General features: G+C 41.9%; 1 protein-coding gene across 3 annotated transcripts in view; it reads left to right on the top strand.

Annotated features, from left to right (window-relative positions):
* The window catches only part of plcb3 (phospholipase C, beta 3 (phosphatidylinositol-specific)), a 59637-nt gene that overhangs the window by 22209 nt on the left and 15464 nt on the right, over nt 1–21964 (top strand). For all 3 annotated transcript variants that reach the window (XM_082526010.1, XM_082526009.1, XM_082526011.1), the window contains 13 exons: nt 13766–13834; nt 14912–15049; nt 15369–15448; nt 15539–15592; nt 15807–15879; nt 17159–17259; nt 17358–17524; nt 17952–18098; nt 18190–18347; nt 18554–18636; nt 18907–18991; nt 21503–21650; nt 21804–21902. In XM_082526010.1, the coding sequence (XP_082382136.1) occupies nt 13766–13834; nt 14912–15049; nt 15369–15448; nt 15539–15592; nt 15807–15879; nt 17159–17259; nt 17358–17524; nt 17952–18098; nt 18190–18347; nt 18554–18636; nt 18907–18991; nt 21503–21650; nt 21804–21902 (1402 nt within the window). The remainder of the gene's footprint in view (nt 1–13765; nt 13835–14911; nt 15050–15368; nt 15449–15538; nt 15593–15806; nt 15880–17158; nt 17260–17357; nt 17525–17951; nt 18099–18189; nt 18348–18553; nt 18637–18906; nt 18992–21502; nt 21651–21803; nt 21903–21964) is intronic.

Below are 21964 nucleotides of genomic sequence, written 5' to 3'. Positions count from 1 at the left end.
TGTACAAATAAAAACTCATATGGGCTAATTTATATTTCATTTCTTTTTGTTCTTCCTAAGTTGCCAAAAGGTTCAATAAAAACACTTCAGTTTTTTTTCTTTTTTAAAAATCTAATTTTCCAGCAGTTATTTTGTGGTCCAGGCGTTACAGAGTTAAACAACATTTCCATGATAAACAGCCGTCTGTTACACACATGCTGATTCCTTATTTGCTTGACTCTAAACACTTCTACACATGCTCCGTAGTCCTGAAACTTTTCTAGACTTCACCACCATGCAGCTGCACGTGAGATTGTTTAGTGGGTGGGACAGTTCCAGTCTTTTACTGGCCAATTCTCTAGTGCCAAGCTGGTGTTGTGCTTGTTTTATACCCATTTAGAATAGAGCGGGCAGTAATTGGGTAGATGTGCCCTCCCTCCTGCTTGCTCTATCAAGGCAGCGCCCTCACCCAAACCCAACAGGGTGTTTCTAATCGTGATGATCTACAGCAGAGAAACTCCAGCCATGTGTGGAAAAAGGCTGATTAGTTATTACATCATTTGCATTGTGGTGTTTCTTTATTTATTTATTTTTTGAAATAAGAAGAACATTAGTTGAATGCCTCCTTTGAAATAAAGTTGCACTAAATGCCAGATTAGATTTAATCCCTGTGAGTGTGATGAAAGAAATCTAGGTGGACTGTCTGTCAAGCCGACTCCAGTCCATTTGCTTGCGTGAACCCAGTTATGCAAACAATGGATTTTCATAATATCAGATTTTATCTTTCCACTACACCAATGCCTAAGTCGAGGAAGATTCCCCTCTGCCTTACTGGAAATGCAAGCAGCGAGCGCTGGTAGTGCCGCCTCATTTGCCTCGTGTGCCACAGTGTTTGACTTTTCTTTCATTGCTGCCTTTTGTCTTTGTTAGTGTTGGCATGACTAAGGCCGATTGTGGTCCCCATTCTTACTTCAGTAGCGGGAATCCAGCTCTCTGATGACCGCGGCCACGAAAAATCCTTAAAAACCTTCAGGCCACCAAGGCTAATTACAGGGAAACACTGGTGTCCTTGACATGGATAGGGTCAGACTGCCAGTGACTAATAGTGTTTGCTCATTATGTTGGATGTTATGTTGAAAATGACTGGCCAGTGCTGTTATATTTGTTTCTTCAGCTTTTCTCAGAATGAACAGCAAATGAGAATCGGGCTCGGGGAAATCTTCCTTGCAAACGTCCTGTTGCTCGTGTTGTTGAAAATAGGCGCACCTGAATGTATAAAAATGCACTCGGGCTTTACAGAAGTCCTAATTTAAAGTGGCTGTAGTCATTTCAACGATACCAGAGTGAAGCTTCAATTCAGCGTTGCGACTCCCCAGGAGATTTCCAAGCAGAGCTGAAAAGAAAGAGGACACTGCAACACAGATATCCAGCGATCATTAATGAGAACAGTTAATACGCTTTTACACAGATGACAAGGGTATTCTGGAAGAAACCCATTTCTCTGAATAGAGCCACCCAAAATATTGGCTCTCCAGTGCATTTTTATATTTTTGCCACTCTGACATTTAAATGATAAAGAGCAGAGATTTACACCAAAGTCATCTATGAGGATTTAATTTGAGGATTCTTCCCAGTTGACTTGATCAAGATCTATTGCATCAACCTGATTCATTTAATTCAGGGTGCCCGTGGTCACTGAGTGGAACTGGATCACTCACTAGAGTCATTTTTAGAATCTCAGCAAAGGCCTTGAAGGACATCGAAAAAGTCCGCAACCCAAAAATGTCAAAAGCACTTTTCTAACAACTTAAGAGGATGTGTTGTACCACAAAGGTGACATTGCATTTTATTTAGGACAGGCACGCAAGCATGAAAGCTCGACCCCTCCTCTGGATTTCATTTTGAGCGGAGTTTCTCTTCCGTTTCCCGCCCAGCATATAGTTCTTCTAATCGCTGCAGCTCAACAGTAATGTCATAACATGAAATAAATTTACTCTGTGGATGAAAAGATGTTGTTGTGAATAACTCGAAGAGGAGCTGACCACCCAGGATGCAGTGGGGCCATTGATTTGAAAAAAGAAAGAAAGAAAAGAAGTAAACTTGTGTTGAGAAGAGCATCCCTAACAAACCACTTAAATATTGGCCTACGTGCAGCCCAGGGGAAGCATGTTTCCATCCCTTTTCCTCTTCCTTCATCCGTCACCCTTCTATTACCCTCCTTTTATTCCGCGCTGACTTTATTTGGATTACCTGCCTCCTTTTTCTCACCTTTTCACATAACTTTTCCTCATGAAATCTGGTTTATCTCAGTCGCTTTGAGCCTTTTCACCTTTTTCACCAGGTAATTCTCTCCTCATCCTGTCTTATCTCCATCTGCGTTGTGTCACCTTTGTCTCAATCTTCGCTTTGTTTAACATTTCCCTTTAAATATATCTCTACTTTTCTCTTCTTTTTTTTCCAGGGTCTCATTTATCTCCGTCTCTTTGCTGACACTTTTTCTTCACGGCGATTTTCTTCCTGCTGATAATTTCTTTCTCCATCCTTCTACAGCAATCTTTCACATCTCTTCCTCTGCACCTCCCCCTTCCTTGTCTTTGTTATCGCCCTCTCTCCATCTTTGTGTAACGTCCAGAGGTTCGGCTTATGAGACCTCTGACGTATGAGTGTATACTCAGAGCCCAGAACGTCCCATAAGTCTTCCGTTGTTCTGTGGAAGAGCTTTGTCCTGGGAAACATCACACATTAAATAAATCCTTCTGCGAGAGGTGTTTGGTGTGCGGGTTTATCCATTCTCAACTCTGCTAGTGCCGATAACGACCAACTGTTGCTGACAGAAACACAAACACACACGCGCTGTACACAGTGGTTGTGGGCAGACACACCCCACCGTGCACTGGTCTGCACTGTTTTTCCCCCTGTCTTTCACTTCACTGTGCTCCTTTCTTTGCCTCTGAGATAAAGGAACATGACCAGTAACAAGAGTTTTCTCTGTCTAGTCAAAGAACAACTTCACTTCAACCGCTATTTACACTCTTTTGGTATTGCATTTATACATCATTTGCATGTTCATTTGTTATTTTGGCCTCAAAACAAATTACTTGATTTGCTTTGAGCAAATAACAGCTCAGCAAAGTTTCTAATTTAAACTTTAAATTTGTTTATTTTTTTATGGTTATTTAAAAAAACCTGGCTTGGGTTCAAATAAGCTCTTTTTTTTGGTAATCAGCCTGTCATTTCTGAGGATTTATGGAGGCATTAAATGTTTTCCCATGACATTATGATGAGTAACATGTTGTTGGATGAGATGCCTCAGCACACACTGCAAATGTAACCGTCCTAAATACAAGTTTTCTTTGACCTTACTTAACTAACCTAAGGCATGTTGTAGCAGACCGCTATGGTCCAATAGGAACCCAGTATGGAGGAGCTTTCTAGGAGGCATTGCAGCCCTCCAACCCTTAAGCAAAAACTTAGCACTTTGGCACTGTCGAGGAAAAAAAAAAAAAACCCCTTTCGGTCATCGTTTCGTCTTCAGATCTGTAACAGTAAAGGCTTGTGACCTGCCATAATTCTTAACTCCCAAAGACCCCACTTGAGTAAATAGCTGTGGCTAAATGCTGAACGCAGAGTGCATGCCAGTGGTCGCGGGTTACACAAGATCCACATGCACATCCCATACCCACACATCTGTTACAACATATGCTTGCAACTTCCTGCTAATTCTGCAGCGTGTCCTTCTGCTGTCCTCTGGCCAAACTTTCCTCCTCTTTATATTTGTGTCTTAACCTCCTAGGACCTGTCGTCCACATATGTGGACATCACATTTTGAGGTGTCAAGACCAAAATACAAAATTTTGCTCTAAAAGGGCCTGATATCCACTTACGAGGACATTATGCTGCCGCTGTTCTATCGAAATTTAAAACGAATGTCCTCATATCTGGATCTCATTTTTCTCAGAAGCAAAAATCAGTAAAAAAAAAAGAAAAGAAAATCAGGTAATTCTTTGTTTTTACATTCATCAGGTCCCAATCAGCCCAAATAGCAAAGAGAAATTGAAAATGCATACTATGAAAGAGTTCGGGTCTTAGGAGGTTAAATTAGGTATCATGCAGATGCTACTGGAGTTAAAAGAACAGTAAGGTTGAGGCGAATGGAGCATATTTGGATGGATGTTAAACTACAGCCATAAGTACATAAAAATGTCAAAAGTTTATTGTTTGCCAATTGTTTGGGAGCAAGGGACATTTATAGCCCGACTCACACGGCTGACAAAAAAACATTGAACCTGCAATCTTATATTGCAGTCCTACTGAGGCCTATTGAAGCTGGGTGCCAGTTTCCCCTTAAACTCCTGTTTTCGCCTTTTTCTTATAGTCGCCCTCTATTGCTATTTTTATACTAAACTGACAGCCAAAATCTGTGTAAATCTGCCAGTATGTTCAACCACTGCACATCGCTTTGTGACTACTGGCTAGTCACTAGTAGACATTCAAGGTTCCAGTCACTGTAATGTATTTACCATCCTTCCATATTCTATCAGTGGCGTCCTTGGCTGGTATTTGCATTAATCTCTTTCTGCAAAGCTGAGAAAAGTTTAACTCGGGACGAGCGCCCAGCTGATAAAGGCTGCTATAGATGCCAGCGCCGATACTGCTGATATGTTGCTTGTGACCCATGCACCTTGCATGTCCTGTGGTTATTTAAATGCTGTGATGGATTAGCCTGCTAATAAATCAGCACTTGATTTATTAGCATTTATTTATTTATATTAATTTAATTTATTTATCAACCACTGAGCGTGGCTGAGATTTTCCCATTTCTTCTTGTCAATCCAACTTCCATCTACCATTTGTTTCACTGCAGAGTAAATGTCTGGGTTAAACAGAATAGAAACGGGAAACGAATATGGCGGGATGTGATGAGTCATATGGTTTTAAAGACCAACGCCAGCAACGCACATCTTTAGTGTTTTTCGCTTGGTAACAGTCCTGACAGTGCTAGCACGGATGATCATTTCCAATGAATAAAACTGACCTCAATTCAGTTCTGTACTTTCGATCCTGGTGGAGAGCAGCCTCAGCTGTCACCTGGTTTGAGGTGAAATGCACCTCGCCCAATGACTAATCTTCCCGTTTGCTCGGTTTTACACTGCCTGTCCTTTCTTTCACACGTTTGGCTTCAGCTCTGTCTACACTTCTAATCCTTCTTCAATTTGTCCTTCTCTCCCTGCCGTTTCCCTTCCCCATGTTGCTCTCCCTCTTGGGGCAGCTGGTAGCTATCAGAGGGATAAGGCAAAAGATGTTCCTCTAATATAAACTGAAGGATGACATTTCCTCCCTCTCTGATCTCCATTTCTTTTAGCATTCCACCTCGCTGTCTAGGTTTTCTGTCCTTGTTCTTCCTCTAGATTTTAATCAATGAATACATGTTCTCACCAGTGTTTGGTCTTTTTTGTTTTGTTTTTTGGGGGGAACAGCACTTCTAATCTCTCACTCTCTCTCTCTCTTGGCGTGGGAAAGTGGGCAGGAAGTAGTTCAGACGCGGCATGGGGGTTCTGGGGAATTTTTTTTTGCCCCCTCTTCCCTCATCCCTCCTCCCTTCTTCTACTCTTCTTGAATTCCCCTTGTTCTGTCCTTCCTCCTTCCACTTGTCATTTCTTCCTTCTTTCCTTTAAGGTGTCATATCGATACCACCTGGGCTTATAAACATTTGCCCCCTGAGGGATGTAACCTGTGTCTCAGACTTCCGGTTTGGTCGGTGATTTTGCACGCCTTCACCAGACTGACGTGTAGGACACAAACCACAAACAAAAACCTGCAACGATATGTCAGGTATTGTGTGTGTGTGTGTGTGTGGTGTGAGTTTTAAAAAACACCCAGGAGGCGTGAAAGTGATACGAACCATGCAAATCCAACATGACAAAAAGCATTAGGCAGTGGATGAGGCTGAGATGGGATTTTAAATAAGTGTGTATCTCTTTAAAGAGGTCATTTGGTAATAACGTTGCCGTTAATGAACCAGAACCGTATACTGAACGGGTAATAGTGAGTGCATGCATGCGTGTGGATATGCCAGGCTAGGAAGTATAGTAACAGCCTCTTGCAGCTACACAGCTCTGTGTGTGTCTGTAAATGAACCAACTGAATTGTCAGTAAAATGACTGTTGGCAGGTATAAGTAGAGATCTAATAGAGATTATCTCCCTTGCTCAAGTCGGACATCCCCAGAGGAATTAACTTGGAGCGGGGGGCTTGCATAACACACTCTTGATCATCTTTACACACACATATGCGCACACACAGTGGTTCACAGGGGAAGTTGAGCGTGTCGGCCGATACTTTGACAGCTTCCTCCCCGTGTTTTATTTTCTGTTGACATTATCTGCTCGAGCACATGGCAGACCGAGTCTTCCCATTAACTCCTGTATAGACGGAAACATAGTGACACTAATGCACACACACAGACACGCACGCACAGACAAAAATCACGCACAGTGTCAAAATTCAGTTCTTCTCTGCGAGAAGAACTGAGACGCTGCACGGTATCGAATCCATTGTGTGAGCAGATGCTTGTGCATGTGTGCGTTTCTGTTTGACAGACGTGTCGTTCTCTCGGCGTAGCTAATGAGACTGCCACCCTGTCTCTGTGTGTTTGCGTCTATCAGTATGTGTGGCTTTACTGCTCAAGTCTTTTGCAGTTTCCTGAATTGTGCAGCGTAATGTTTCAGACTCTGAAGTGAAAATGAAAAGGCCCTTTTAAAAAAATAGATCTCTGAATATTAAATAGAAAATAAACTTTTGAGCCGCTCAACAGCTGAGCAAACACATTTGTATAAATGTGTTTCACTTGTACTTAGCTTTCACTCTTCTGTCCAGTTCCTCCTAAAACTCTTTAGTGGGGTTTCGAGGTCATTTGATGCCGACTGTCGGGTTCTTTTATTCTGAAGTTTTAGATCATTATCTTGCTGTAAAATGAACCGCCAACCGACCAATCTCTCCTCCTTTCTCACCATTTGATAGTGAAACACAGCACCTTTTTCTGCACTACAGCATTTTCCCAGTAAAGATTTAGAGGGTATAGTAACCCAGATTGTTTCAACACAGCCTTTGTACAGAAATGGGATTTGTAAGTAATCAAATGTTTGCACACCTGCAGAATTTTATTGCATAAACCTTCAAGGTCAAATTAACACCTATTGCTTCATGAAAGCTGAAACAACCCGTCTTCTATATATACGTCTGCTATTTTTTTCCCCAGCAGCCTACCACTACCTACCCTTTAACCCTGTATTTTGCACAACTCTGTTGCTTGTGAAGCTCGCACACAAGAATTTCACTCACATGTGCTGTACCAATGTACCTGCACATGTGATGTGACAATAAAAGTGATTTGATTTGATTTGTCCAAGTACAATTTCTTTTTTTTTCTTTTTTTAAACAAGCTCAAAATTTTATTAATACTGTTCTAATAACAATAAAAACTAAGAAAATGTCAATTTTGAGGAAAAATCAGTTATGTCACATTAAACACATGCAAATAGAAACACGACTCACAACCCAAACAATTAGTTCATTCTTTGTTAATTGTAGTTGTGGGTACTCAGGGTATATCTGTCACTGTTTTACTTGCAGGTACAGATTTGGTAATGTGGTTAAACTGCTGGCTCATTTACAGCCTGTAAGATGTACTTAATTTTCTCTTTCTTTAGAGACACCACTCAAATATGCATTTTGATTAGCATAGTATCTGTAAAGACTTGCTTCTTTTGTCGACATACAGACTACCGGCTCGAAGTTGGTAGAAGACATACAGGTGTTTGTGTCTACTTGCCTGCATGTTTATACTTAATCTTGTTGTCTGAATATACCTGCAAGGTTATTAATCAACACATTAAATATATATTCAACAGTTGCTGCTTTAAGTTAGGCTAAGCTAAGCTACTTTAGCCCGACAAAGTTCTTGCCTGACTTCGTTTCTATCGTAGTCTGTCATTGCCCCTACTCAGACCTATTTCTCCCCAACCAGTTACTTGGAAACCAAGGTATCTGCCTGAATGTGATGGCATGCCAACAACCGGTTTGGCTAGGATTATAATGATGAAAGGGGCCAAAGTGAAAGCAGTTCCTCTTCCTCAATTTCTTGTTCAGTAGTCATGCCTGGCAGCTAATATACAGAACTTTCAAATTGCAATATAAAATATCTCAGACATTGGTCACAGCACACACCTGAACAATGCTTAACAGTGTTAAACCCGGCCGTCTCGCTTATAGGCTACTTGAGATTTTACAGCATTGAGAATTTAGTTGCAAATTTGCACACGATGGTCACTTCACCCAAACTGAGCTAAACGTACAGTTCAAATTTCTTGTTTTACAGGCCTGTGAAGTGTGATGGGTTGTGAACTGCACGCGCTTCTATGTCACTGATGTTCTGGTTTCATTGTGAAACAACGCAAACAATAAATTTTGTGAAGTAGACAAACCCAGGAAAATGATTTATGCTGATTACAGTTTCAGGTTTAGCTGAGGATACGAGTGTGACTGTAATGTCAGTTTCAGTATCAAACTCAGTTTTAAGTGTGTGTGTTTGTGTGTGTCGTGGGCTGCGGGTGGCTGCACACGAGGGCCTTGTTCAACCCGGCACTGATCCATGCGTGTTTGTGTTTCATGACCAATCATGATTAGTCCAACTGTTCTTGTGTTTTACGAGTTTTCATGTGCGTGTTCAGCCCGGTTCACCCTGTTTTTATTTGCACTTTGAGACACTGTGCGGTGCTCATTTTGTTCAAGTCCCCTCTCAGTCTTGTTTTTCGTCTCCATAAACGATGATGTTTTCCATTTGGACGGACCTCGGCTCTCTTTCATGTTTTATTGTTTGTCTCAGTCTTAATTTTTCCATTTATTCAGCATCTTTTCTCCGTCTCTGGTGATTTTACAGTAACACGCATTATAAATCACTCCTGCTAAGTGGCTGAAATGTGAACGTTCGCGTTCTCGCTCTAATGTTTGCCGGCTTTTCATTTTCACTCTGAAGACGACAGAAATATGAAACAGCTGAGTGAGGAAGAAAGCAAGTTAATAGAGGATTACGGGCAGAGTGGAAGAGTGGGATCAAACTGGTATAGACAGAAAAAATATAACAAAATGACAGAGTTATAGAGCTGTCCCATGCTTCACAGGGGTATTAAGTGTTCCCCCCTCCTCCTTCTATAAACACCTTGCCAAGTCTCCCATCAGAGCCATAAAACAGTTTAAAGCTCTCTTTGTTTTACGTCTCTGCTGTTTCTGTGTCCTTTAAAGTCCTCTTCTGTCTGTTACCTCTCCACTGCTGTGCACTGATTGGCCCGTTGGGTCCCAGCCAGAAAAGTCTAGGGTGGATACGCACGCCGTCCTGGCCTAACTGTCCCTGCTAGTGTGCATGTATGAACGCTCAAGAGGTATCAGTTTCCTTTTATGCCGTCATTGTGTGCCATTTGATAGGAGCTGTGATTGGTCATTTGAGACGTATTTAGCAGCGGTGATCTTTCAAACACACACTTGGGCGCGTCACAGGAAAGGAGTGGCGCTCCCCTGATTGTTTAGTTGCCCTTTCATATTATTCTAATCTTGAGAAAATGAATGGGGGACGGCGGCGAGGCAGGAGAGACTAGGGGAAGCGGGAAGTCAATCAAAGAAATGAAGGAAAGGAGTGAAAGTGAGCAAGGCCCTAATCGCAACGCAGCAGCGTTTTACTGTACTCACTTCAGTGACTAAATATAAACTGACCTACTAGTTATTGCTGGATCAAACTCACCTCTGCACGCGAACAATAAAACATTAAGACACAGCCTGAGCTACAGCCCCCACCCCCCATAGCTATGAATGATGATTAACCCAGCTCTGTGTGGAAAGTCAACCGACGTCCACCTTTTAAAGTTATATTTCGCATACCGATATCCACATAAAAAAGTGAGAAGCCTAAGAGTTTTTGGTTAATTTTTAGTTAAGAAAGAAACATCAGCTTTTAGATTTACATGTTTTCTGTTGATTAAACGAGACAGGTTATGTTGCTCCCCGTGTTTGTGCCAGTCAGATTGGCTCCTGGGCGTTGCTTGTATTGTATTGCGTGGACAAAACAGACAACTACTCATCTCCTCTTACTGTAGGTAAGAATGGGAAGAGTTGTTCTTCCAAAAACAGGCCTGACTCTACCTGCGAGATCCGAGACACTGGATGGACCGAGTTCAGCTTGTGTGCTTCTTCTTTCTTGCCCACTTTTTGTTTGTAGTATATTGTTGTTCTTGTTGCCATATAATAAGTCTTTTATTGTTGAACTGGAGTGGCATGATGGTTTGGATTATGAGGGGAAAGAAATGTGCTGGGGAGGGGGGAAGCTGTCACAAGTCGGTGTACTCCAACTGTCCGGCTAAATGGGGAGCGTTGCATCAGGAGGGTGGTCGCTTTGCACAGTTTTGTATTTAATCCTTTCGGCGACGCTACTTTATACACTCTTGACATGCCTCGCTGTCATCATGTCATACACCAAACACAGCCTCCCAGTTTTGTTGATCTATTTAAGCTGCAGAGCTTCCCATCTCACCCTCTGGCATGTCAGCTCCGCAGCTCAGGAGGGCCCAGATGCGAAAATCAGACTGTATTCCTGTGATGTAATGAATCATTTCAAACATCAGTTGTGTGGCTGTGAGCGGGACTCTAGCCAGCCCTAGGGTGGAGTGTGAGATTCAAGATGCCGGGTAAGCCTTCTTCTTGCTTCCCTGGCACACTGAGCATTATCTAAAAGTTTATTATTTAAACAACAACTGGCGTAATAATGGTCCGTTTAATATTTAACATTGAGATCTGGATCATATCGTTTGATTCTTATTTGCAGGTGCCTGTAGATTTCTAAGCTGTCATTTCTTTAAGTTTATGATGTGTTGTTGATGTTGGCCTGAAATTTGAACTTCACAGTTCATTGTTGAGCTTGTAAAAACAACACAAAAACAAACCCACACAGCGGAGGAAGCGGTGTCACATTAACGTACTGCATGTTTAGTGCAGTCTTTACACTAGTTTACATAATGGCTCGCAACAAATGCGGATAATAGCCCACTATTACGCAGCAGTATGTTACATTAGTGCTTTTGTGGTTTATTAAAATAATTCACTTATCGAAAGAGCGACAGTTTAGTATCACTTCCTTGGCGTCAGCGCGGAAACATACATAAAACATGAATTGTTCTGAAGGGTGCGCCTCAGCTTTTCTTTGGTGGGAACACTGTCAGCCACCTGCCTATGTAATCCACAGCAGAGTGCAACAAGTTCACAGTAATCGCTGTAAAAGGAGCGGGTGTGCATTCTGGGAAATGTAGGAAATCGCTAACTGAAGCAGAAGTGCACACGGCAGGAAAATTTCTCGGGTCCAGCAAAAACAGTAAATTAAAGTAATTTATAGCACTTTATCACAACATGGCTCCTGGAAAACTCATAACCCGAGTCATTCAGAGCAGTAATGAGCCCGCAGCTGAGTCTGAAGTGATAAATAGAGGGAGCTGTGTTTGGTCTTTGCACAGAAAAGATGAATGGAGCGCTACAGCTGCCGTTACTAGCTTAAATATTACGCACTGAAGCACACGGATGCACACACACGCCAAATGGGCAGAAGGATGGAATATGTCAGGAATGTGCTTTCAGAGAAGATCGACCTTCACACAGACTCACACACCACGTCATGCACTTGGAAACACGACCTAGTGGCAAAACACAGATTTCATTTGGCACATTCTGCCGATCACATGCTGACACATTCGTACTCATCCTGCGTGAAGGTTTTCTCGCGTTCTGTGTATCCAATGTGCACTGACTTGCAAGGCTCTTCCACACACAGACACACATGCGCTTGCACACTCACACATACACACCCTGTCTTGCTCAACAGGTCAGGATGTTTCACAAGTCGCAACCTGCACATCAAGGATATGTCTGCGTGCATTATCACTGGTGTTGAGTGCGTGTGTGTTAGAGTGCAAAAATGTTAACTGTTAAGGACGCGCGCACACACAGTCCGCAGACCAACTTGTAGACTCATTTCTGTGGTCTCCAAGGAGTCACCATGGCAAAGGCAGAATGAAACCATGGCCTGTGGGAGAGAAGACATGTGCGTGCGCACATAAATGTGTGTCCTACAGACCCAGAAGTGGTTTATTCCCCCAGGAAGCAAGTTATTCTCCACAGGCCAATCAGAGGACAAGGTTTGAGACAGAGTTTAATCCAATTGGTCCAACACTTCTGACCTTTAATACTCGCAACCAATCCCGGGGGAGGAGACAGTCTGCAGGGCGGTAAAATCACAACCCGAGTGTAATAATGACATAGGAATCAGGAAGGGACGAGTTTAAATACTGTGAAATGTTTTTGCTGTTATGTTGGACAGAGCATACAGTGTGAGCAGAACACGGAAAAGGAATGAAAATGGCATGTTTGACAACATAAACGAGTGCAGACTCGTGCAAAAAAACACAAATGCTTTATATTTTTCACTGATGAAATCATAAAGCAGAGTCATAAGGTTTTTAAAGCAAAGCCGCTCAGACCCAGAAGGGCAAGCGAGGATAAAAAGAAGTGACTTGGTGACATGGATGAAGTAAAAACAGCTTTGGGGAACGAGTGTTGGACTAAACAAATATTTACACAAGGCGATGCATGCATCCTCACGTGTGTTTATGGCTGGATTTACGACCACGCTCCCCTCCTCCTGTCCGACCCTTCCATTTTTGTCTCCCCTCGTCACCTCGAGGCTAAGGGTGTAATTGTTGCCAGTCGCTATTACAGAGTACCTCTTTTTCACTCGTTTCTGTCTCCGTTTTTCACTCGTTTGCATGTGCGTGCATGCGTTCATGTGTGTATATATTTGTGCCGCAGCATCAAACATGCAAATGTTCTCCAAAGATCTGTCCTTCCTGTGTGTGTGCAGAGTCCCTTGCCATTTTCTGTCTTCCGTCACCCGCACAATTCATATGTCACTGCTTGTGTCTTGTGTCTAGAGAAGCGGTGGAGTCTGATGAAAGATAAATAAAAGAGGTTTTAATGGAACGAGGTAGACGGCGCATGAGCTTTTTGCCTGAGGAATTAATTTCTTGCACAGGCTTTTATTCAAGTTTTTTCTCTTTCTCCCACACTGCTCCATGCAAGAGCAGCAGACTTTTGCTCTATCAGCATTTCTGTTCGCTGCGTCTTACATAAACTGCTAACAGCAGTAAATAATATGTTTAAAACCCGTATGTGACACGAGAGCGGTGGTGCGTAAGGAGGCTCGGCCACCGTTATTGGTTAAAGCACGTTTTCTAATCGAGATTTTGATAATCCAAAAAACCCCAAAACCTCCTAATAACTAATAAAAATAGATTCAGAACCACCAGAAACACATGTGATCATTTCACCCAAATTTCTCTTTGATGAATGGATGCACTTTATTTTAATCAGTCCAGCTCTCTGCACAGAGAGTGTAAGGGCTTTTATTTGTGCTGCATGGATCCTGTGTATTAGATCTGTTTTTCCTCTATTTATTTCTATGAGTCCATCAAGTATTTCTTGATTTATAATCATGTATCACATCAGAAGCCCTCAGAGTCAGGGAAACAATATATGTGTGCATGACACTGTGTAGAAACAGATGAACTTACATCTCACAATTTCCTCTTTCCCCACCCGTTTAATAGGCTGACTGATAAAGATTAGTTGTCCTGCTCTCACACGCTTTCACTGAGTGTTTGTGATAACACAAATCTTTTGATATTCCTCTCCTGTAGGATGTCGAGATTTTGGACATCAGTTACATCAGGGACACCAGAACGGGAAAGTATGCCAAACAGCCAAAGGTTGGTAATATTTGTTTATGCCTGTGTGGGAGAAAAGAGGGGGGAGAAGCTGTTACTTTGTCCCCTGACCACAAACGTGACTGTCGCCAAACGATTCATGTGCGTTTCCTCTCTCAGCTGATGGTGCAAAGGTGACGGAGTGCTAATGAGGCTGATGACAGATGGACTATCAGACAGGAAGTGATATAACCAGCGACTGTTAGTGAGGAAGTCATTGTGTAAGAGCCTAGATCTGACCAAGGCAGAGTGTGAAATATGGGCGCGTATTAGTGGTAAACAATTCAAACACAGATGTGTGGCGAGTTCATTCTGCACGTTAAAGTGTTTATTACAAATGGTTCTTGAAATGGTAAGATAAAGTCTTATTTTTTATGTCATACCGTGGTTATAGTATGAAAAGTGCATTAGAAATATTGACTAAACCTGCTATAATCAGTGGATGATATCTCTGTTATTAAAGAGCCTTCTCATAATTCATGGTTGCCCTTCCTCTCTCATGTTAGCATCTGTGAATCTAGGAAAACGTCAGCGACTGTACGACACCTTTTGAGATTTACAATCTGGGGTGAGACTTCCTGATTTGGTCTCCATGTGAAGTATTTACCTGCTTCCAACCAAATCCTGCTCGAATTTGTGCCCCTTACCTACAGATTCTGTATTTTCATATGTTGATATGTGAACATTGGTAGTATGGACGCCGTCTTTGAGCATTTTGCGTGTTTCTTTAGCACTATATTCCCTATAAACAGTCTATAAAGAGTGCTCCTGGCTAATGTATTTAACTGAAATGAAAGAGAGACATGATGTCACAAGAGTGATCTATAATTGACAGAAAGCCATTGAGTGTTAGAGAGAGTTGGTGGAGGGAACACAGGGGTGGGCTAAAAAGGAGGAAAGAGTCGTTTGGTTAATTAGATCAGGGCGCTACACCGCATGCATCACATTTAATATCCTCAGGAGATGGAGACACGGACGAGTTTTATCTGTCCGCTCAGTGTTCAGATCGTTGTTGAATTTGCTAGATCGTGTCCGTGTAATGAAACATCCTGAAAAAGCATAAATATCTTTGTGTGCCAGGACGCAAAGGTGAAAGAAGTGCTGGGCCTTACTAAGGAGGTGAACGGAGAAGGGAAGCTGTTAACAGTCGTCTATGGCAATGACCTGGTCAACGTTTCTTTCCTCAACTTCCAGGCCATGCAAGAGGATGTAGCGAAGGTAACCACAATTCTTAACTAGCTTAACTGTCCAAATAATTTATAGTTTAATGTATTTCCTCCTTTTCTTTTCCTCTTTTCCATCCTCATGTCCCCCACTGCACTCCTACCTGTACAGCTGACTTTATTCCCTCAAGCCTTGAGCTGATTGCTTACTTTACTTTGACATAAAGGCGTGCGTATGTTAAGTAGCTAAAAACAGAGATTAATTCCTGTGTGTGTCTGCTACACTGTATATAGTAACTGTTTCACCAAGGTTTAACATGAGGTGAACAGTCAAACAACCGTCTTTTATCCCTTTCATGTCTGTGTGTTTCCAGATTTGGACAGATGAGCTGTTCGCTTTGTCCACAAACATACTTTCCCAGAATGTATCGCGGAACACCTTTCTTTACAAAGCGTAAGAGTTTGTGTGCGTGCCGTCCTACAATACTGCGAATTTTCGATGATTAAAAAATACTCATACTTGACTGTTCTTTGTCTTTGTCAGGTACACGAAGTTAAAGCTTCAAGTGAACCAGGAAGGGAAGATTCCAGTGAAGAAGTGAGTACCACCCTCGCCAACCACTTTTAAACTGCTCCTCACTTCTTCTTTCTTTTCCTCTTCTTTGTCTCTCTTCCACTTTCTCTCTCGGCTCTTTTATAGTGACTCTGATTTTTTTATGTTTACAATCACTTCTTAGGTTTCTGACTCTTTTTGCTTGCACGCGTCACTGTAAACATTTGATCTGAATGTGATTTTGTACTTTGTCTTTTAGTGTCATCAAGATGTTTTCTGATAAAAAGAGAGTGGAGACAGCTCTGGAGCAGTGTGGCCTCATTAATAACAAGGTAATCACTCAATAAAATCACTGATCACATGGATAGTCGACATATGGGTTTGGTGAACTGGTGTATGCATCGAGAATGGCTGAAATGAACTGAACTGCGGAGGCGTTGCATATAGTTGTGTTCTTGGTGTGTCTTTGCAGTGCAAGGAAGGCAACAAAAGTTGGCAGGCCTGTGGAAGAGTAGCAATAACAGAAAATAGTAAGATTTCAGTGGGTTGCAGGACAAGACATAACACGTGAAATGCTTGTTTGTGGATTTTGTTACAGAGAGAGGCTAGCTGCTGCCTGTACTCTTACACAACAGTTAACATGCTGCTCTTAGAGGCATGTTTGTATTCAAATAATATTGGCCTCACAGTTTTTAAACACAGCTTCTAACATTTCTAGCTTTTATCTGTAGCCACATGTTACCCTGAGTTAAAAACCACCTAGCAAGCTAACATACAAATGTAAATCCTTTGTTGTACATAAAATAACTGCATACTAAAATACAAATTGATGAAACGGTTTAATAATGCGGTGAAAGCACTGAAAATACAGGTGAACTAATAAATGAACAGGTAAACTGGCTGCTTCAGCTACTACATATAGCTAGCTAAACATAGTATAGCTAGCTAACTGACTAGCTTTGATTACTGCAACTTGCTCGTAGTGTTTTGCTAAACTTTTTAATTATTACACAAAGTGCAACTCTTTCTCTTACAGTACTTTCTTTCACACCCAATAAAAACCTCTTGAAGTTCATTTTAGCAACAATGGAAATAAACCAATTTACACAGCAAACTAAAGATTGCCATGAATCTTGTTTTCTCGACAGTGTGCCTGCGGTTAAAATGTTAATCATGGTAACATGCTTTCTACTAAGACTCTTTCTAAAACAACTTTCTGCTAATCTTTGCTTGTATCTGCTGTGTACAGTACCTCAGCCCTGTGGGTTTGAGGTAAAATTAGTTTTTTATTTATTTATTTAAAAAAAATTTTTTTGATGAGTCAGTGCAATCTTTCCTAAAATCAGTTTGAAGTCACAAGACTTTTTTTTTTTCTTGAAGCGATACCAGATTGTGCAAAATGTGCTGTCAGCATTTCTCTGTAGATTGCTGTACTCTGGAGCCTCCTGCTGGGTACTCAGAGCAATGCAGCTTATAAAAGCCTGTTAATATTCTCTCTAGACAACAGCACATAGCAGTGTAATGTAATGCTGTCTGTTGTTTATTAATTTATCAATGTGTGTGCTTGAGGCAGAGCCTGTTTATAAAATCAAATCTGTCTTTTTGCTTCAGTCAGAGGGAATAAAGCCAGATGATATCACCTGGGATGCCTTCCAGAAGCTTCTGGACAACTTATGTCTTCGACCTGAGATCCAGAGCATCTTTGAGGAAAGGTGCGCTTTAAGGATGCTCTAGCTATAGTCTTAGGATTTCTAGTAAAACTCTTGCGTACATGTTATACACTCGGACTCTTATTTTGTCTCTGCTCCAGTGGCTCCAAGAGGAAGCCGTTCATCTCTTTGGACCAGCTAATGGACTTCATCAACCGCAGGCAGAGAGACTCCAGACTAAACGAGGTGCTCTACCCCCCACTGAAAAGAGACCAAGTCCGACAGATCATGGAGAAATACGAGACCAACACCAGTCAGCTGGAGAGAGGTCTGTAACTCTCTGTGTGGCATCAGGCTTTTATTCAGAGCTGAATCAGTGGATATGATTGGTTGTTTTTAAAACTGACCTATTACAATTTCATGTCTTTCTCCTCAAACACGCATGTTATTTAAAGTGCTGTATGCACTATAGTTCTTGATGACCCTGATGAAGCGATAGCAGGCCAAAAAACGTTGGTAAAGTACTAAGGCTGTTCTTTATCTGTGTTATTATATTAATAAACCTGTGAACAAATTAGCAGCACAGCCATAACTATGTTAGTCCGCGATCTGCGAGATGATTGGCTGTCCTGCTGCAGCGATCACATCTGGCTGCCCTCTGCGCCTGTTGATGCCTCTCCTAAGAACAGCAGTCTTTGATCTGTTGGGATGTTTCCGGCTGTTTTGAAACGCTGTCATCGCGTTCTTTCTTGCAGACCAAATCAGTTTGCAGGCATTCAGTCGGTATCTGGGGGGAGAGGAAAACACCATCGTACCTCCAGAGAGGCTGGACATCATCGACGACATGAACCAACCGCTCTCTCACTACTTTATCAACTCGTCACACAACACGTACCTCACAGGTGTGACATGTAAACGGCATGCATGCAAGCGTGATGGTTCATTTGCTGGGCGCTTTTTGGTTCTGAACCCATAGCTCTTCTCGTATCTTAGTGGGCCAGCTGACCGGGAATTCTTCGGTGGAGATGTATAGGCAGGTGCTGCTCACCGGTTGTCGCTGTATTGAGCTGGACTGCTGGAAGGGCCGACCACAAGATGAAGAACCCTACATCACCCACGGGTTCACCATGACCACTGAGATCCCCTTTAAGGTGGGAGCTGCTGCAGAAATGTCACAGGCACAATTCTGCTCTCTTTGACGTTTTTGTTTTCCTCTTCATCAGCTTGATCAGTTGCAGTTTTGTGTCATTTTTTACTCTTGTAAAAAATTTAATGTGGAGTAATTTTCAACAAACAAAACCTGTGCTGAGGGATTGTGTCCAGTTTTGAGTTTTTATCATTCTTGTCTTGACTGCAGGAAGTGATTGAAGCCATAGCAGAGAGTGCTTTCAAGACCTCGCCATACCCCGTCATCCTGTCCTTTGAAAACCACGTGGATTCGTAAGTTGCACGTCTGTGTGTTTTGTCAGGAGTATTCAGATGATTTGGTCTTCTGCAGACTCTTTGCATTAGGGATAAGCACAGCACGCTTGAGTTCAGGTTATTTAATACCAGACCAGATGCAAATCCAATCCTTTGAAGGAAATGCTCGCTCTGTAACATGTGCAGTGTTCAGAGTGCAAAACATTCCTAAACCAATGAAGGGTTTATTGGGTTAATGATTTTTAGGACACTAAACCAACCAACCAACCATTTCCTCTGTCCTTTCAGAGCAAAGCAGCAGGCTAAGATGGCAGAGTACTGCAGGACAATCTTTGGAGATGCGCTGCTCATCGAGCCATTGGAGAAATATCCAGTAAGTCATCTCTGATGTGGATGCTGAACTTTTCCCTAAATTTGCTGCTGCCACACTTGTAAAAGTACCGAATTTCCCAGAGGAAACCACCCCAGGGATTAATAAAGTTTTATCTTATCTTAAAAGTGTAAAAGTCCAAATGACTCCAGATGTCTGAACAGATCGGGTCACTGCTGGGCTGAAAAACTTGAAGCTTTTCCCCCCCCGTTCACCCAGATAGAACCCAAAGTTTCTAAACCCTGCACTCAGTGAACAGTGTATTAGCAAAGACAGATAACAGGCTTCTAGCTGTTTCATGTGTACTCAGCCTTTTTAATGGGGTTTATAATGAAAGGTAACATCCCACGAGCCTGAACATAGCTCTAGTGCATGACTTGAAGACCTCCATTTATACCAGGTAGCCAATGATCAGCCTAGATTTGAATCTTTAGCCATGTACTTGTTTTATAATCAGCTCAGCGAGGGGGTTCAGATAAAAGCAAATCAGCAAAAAGGATAGAGCATCATCTTGGTATATACTGCACTTGATGGTGCTATAGGCTAGAAGTTGGCTTTTGATGTTTTTCCACGGCTACAATGAGTTTTTAAATGATAATTAGCAGCACCCTCATGTAGTTCCACATTCAGTGGTGTGAATGCGTGGGGGGTTTAGGTCATGTGTTTGTTTTTTCAGTCTAGTTTTAGATGATCACTCTTTCTCTCTCTTTCTGAGTCTCTCTGTTTCTCTAAAAATATACAATTTGTCCCTTTTTATTTATATAACAACTTTGAAGTTTTGTTTTTTTTTAGTTTTAATGATTACATTTGCTGTTCCTCAAGGCAAATTATTAAGACACTAATATCTTTTTACTCGTCTGTCACGGTGTTACTCAACTTACAAACCATCAAATACGATTGCACTCCTTATGCCGATCAGCTTGTGACCTGACCCGTCTTGGCTTTTGGTTTCACAACGCACAAACAAACGAACAAGAAGTATCAGCTGGTTCAGTCCCAACCGATGGCCTATAAAAAAATGTAATTACCAAGGTAGAAACATCTCATCATGGGTAAAGCCAATGAGCTCTCTCACAACCTTATTGTTGCAAAACATACTAATGGCACTGGTTACAGAACAATTTCTAAACTATTGAAGGTTCAAGCAAACACTGTTGAGGCCATAATCCAGAAGTGGAAATGACATCATTTCACCATAAACCAGCAACGACCAGGTGGTCCCCACAAGATCTACAGAAAGACCTGCAGTCAGCAGGCACCATTGTTTCAAAGAAAACCATAAATCATGCAGTCAACCGCCATGCCCTGTATGCACGCTCATCATACAAGGCTGAAGAAGCATGTTTAAAGTTTGCTGAACAACATTTAGACAAGCCTGTGAAATACTGGGAGTCTATAGTCTTGTCAGATGAGACCAAAATTGAACCATTTGGATGCAATAAGTCACACCATGTCTGAAGGTTAAAGGGACTGCATTTCACCCCGAAAACACCACACCAAGAGTGAAGTTTGGAGATGTGAACATCACGGTGTGGTGTGGCTGTTCTAGCAAGCAGCACTGGCAAGCTTCAGATAAAAGGAAGCTAACAAGGAAGGATGGGTGAATGGAAAATGTACCAAGACATTCTTGATTAAGAATCTGCTGCCATCTGCTAGGATGATGATGATGATGAAATGAGGATTGATGTTGCAGCAAGACAATGATCCCAAACACACAACCAAAGAAACTTAATTTGTTTTAGAGAAAGAAAATAAAGCTGCTAGAACGGCCCGGCCAATCACCTGACCCGGATCCAATTTAAAAAATCAGGATTTGAAGAGTGTTTGTGTGGATGAATGGGCCAAAATCACACCTTAGCAAAGCATGCGACTAGTTTCTCCATACAGGAGGCTTTTGCTCAGTATTAAATACATTTCAGTAAGCGCGTTCAACACTTGCATCACTTGCTGACATCTGGTGAGAATTTCACGTCAATAGCACCTTTAGAGATATATTTACTTAGAAAATTGGAGGAGTTTCAACACTTATTTTAGCCTATGCATTTCTAGTTTCAAGAGTCATAGAGGCCAGTTTAACATTACCAAACTGTTGAAAACTGTGACCTTGTTTGCTTTGCTTCTTTTAGCGCAGACTCATTATTCATCTCAGATAAAGGCACATGTGCTTCTTTTTATTGCTCAGCTCATTCAGTCAAGTAAAGATAAGAAAAGATGCTTTATTTATCCCCAAAGCTAGAAAATTACTGTGTTACATCACCTATAACGTTAACCGTAGAACAGCTCGAAGTAAAGTAGAATAGCTTGCAAGAAAAGCAAAAACCAAAACGATATAATATGATAAAGAAAAAGGGCAAAACTTGCAGAAAAGAAGGAGCACAAAAATCGTATTTTCTAGTCAAATATGTGTAGCTCTAAAATACCTCTTCTCATTATATTTAAATATCAAGAAGCTCGTCAATGCGACTACATTATTCTCCTCCCTCTGACAGCATGGTGTTATCCTTGTGATTTTAGCTGAGCGAAGGTCAGCTGCTGCCTTCGCCGCAGGAATTGATGGGGAAGATTCTTATCAAAAACAAGAAGAAACATCACCATCACCGACCCTCTGAGAGTGGCAGCATAAGGCGCAAAGAGCCAGGGGAGCAGTCTTCGCCTCACAACGGTAAAGTGCAGGCAATCACCCGTTCTCCCCTGCTGGGATAATAACATCAACTTAGCCTTTGTAATGTGGTAAATGATTGTAACTGAAAACGAAGTTGATGTAGACGATCAAAAGAATTCCTGTTAAGCTGATAGTTTGCTGTTGCGTGTGTAGACTGCCCTCTGACAGAAGAGGGAAGCCAACTCCTGTCCAATGGAGAGGAAAAGCTGGCTGAAAGGATGGTGAAAGACTCCGAGCCTCGGAAGTCCATTGGTGGGTTGAAGAAACAAAGGATCCCAGCACATTGTAGAAGTTGTCTTATGTAAAGTTACTTT

The sequence above is a fragment of the Aulonocara stuartgranti genome, assembly GCF_965226115.1.
Source record: "Aulonocara stuartgranti genome assembly, chromosome: 3".
In the NCBI taxonomy this organism is placed as follows: Eukaryota; Metazoa; Chordata; class Actinopteri; order Cichliformes; family Cichlidae; genus Aulonocara; species Aulonocara stuartgranti.
Note: the sequence above shows the minus strand (reverse complement) of the source record. Positions and strands in the feature narration are given on the sequence as shown.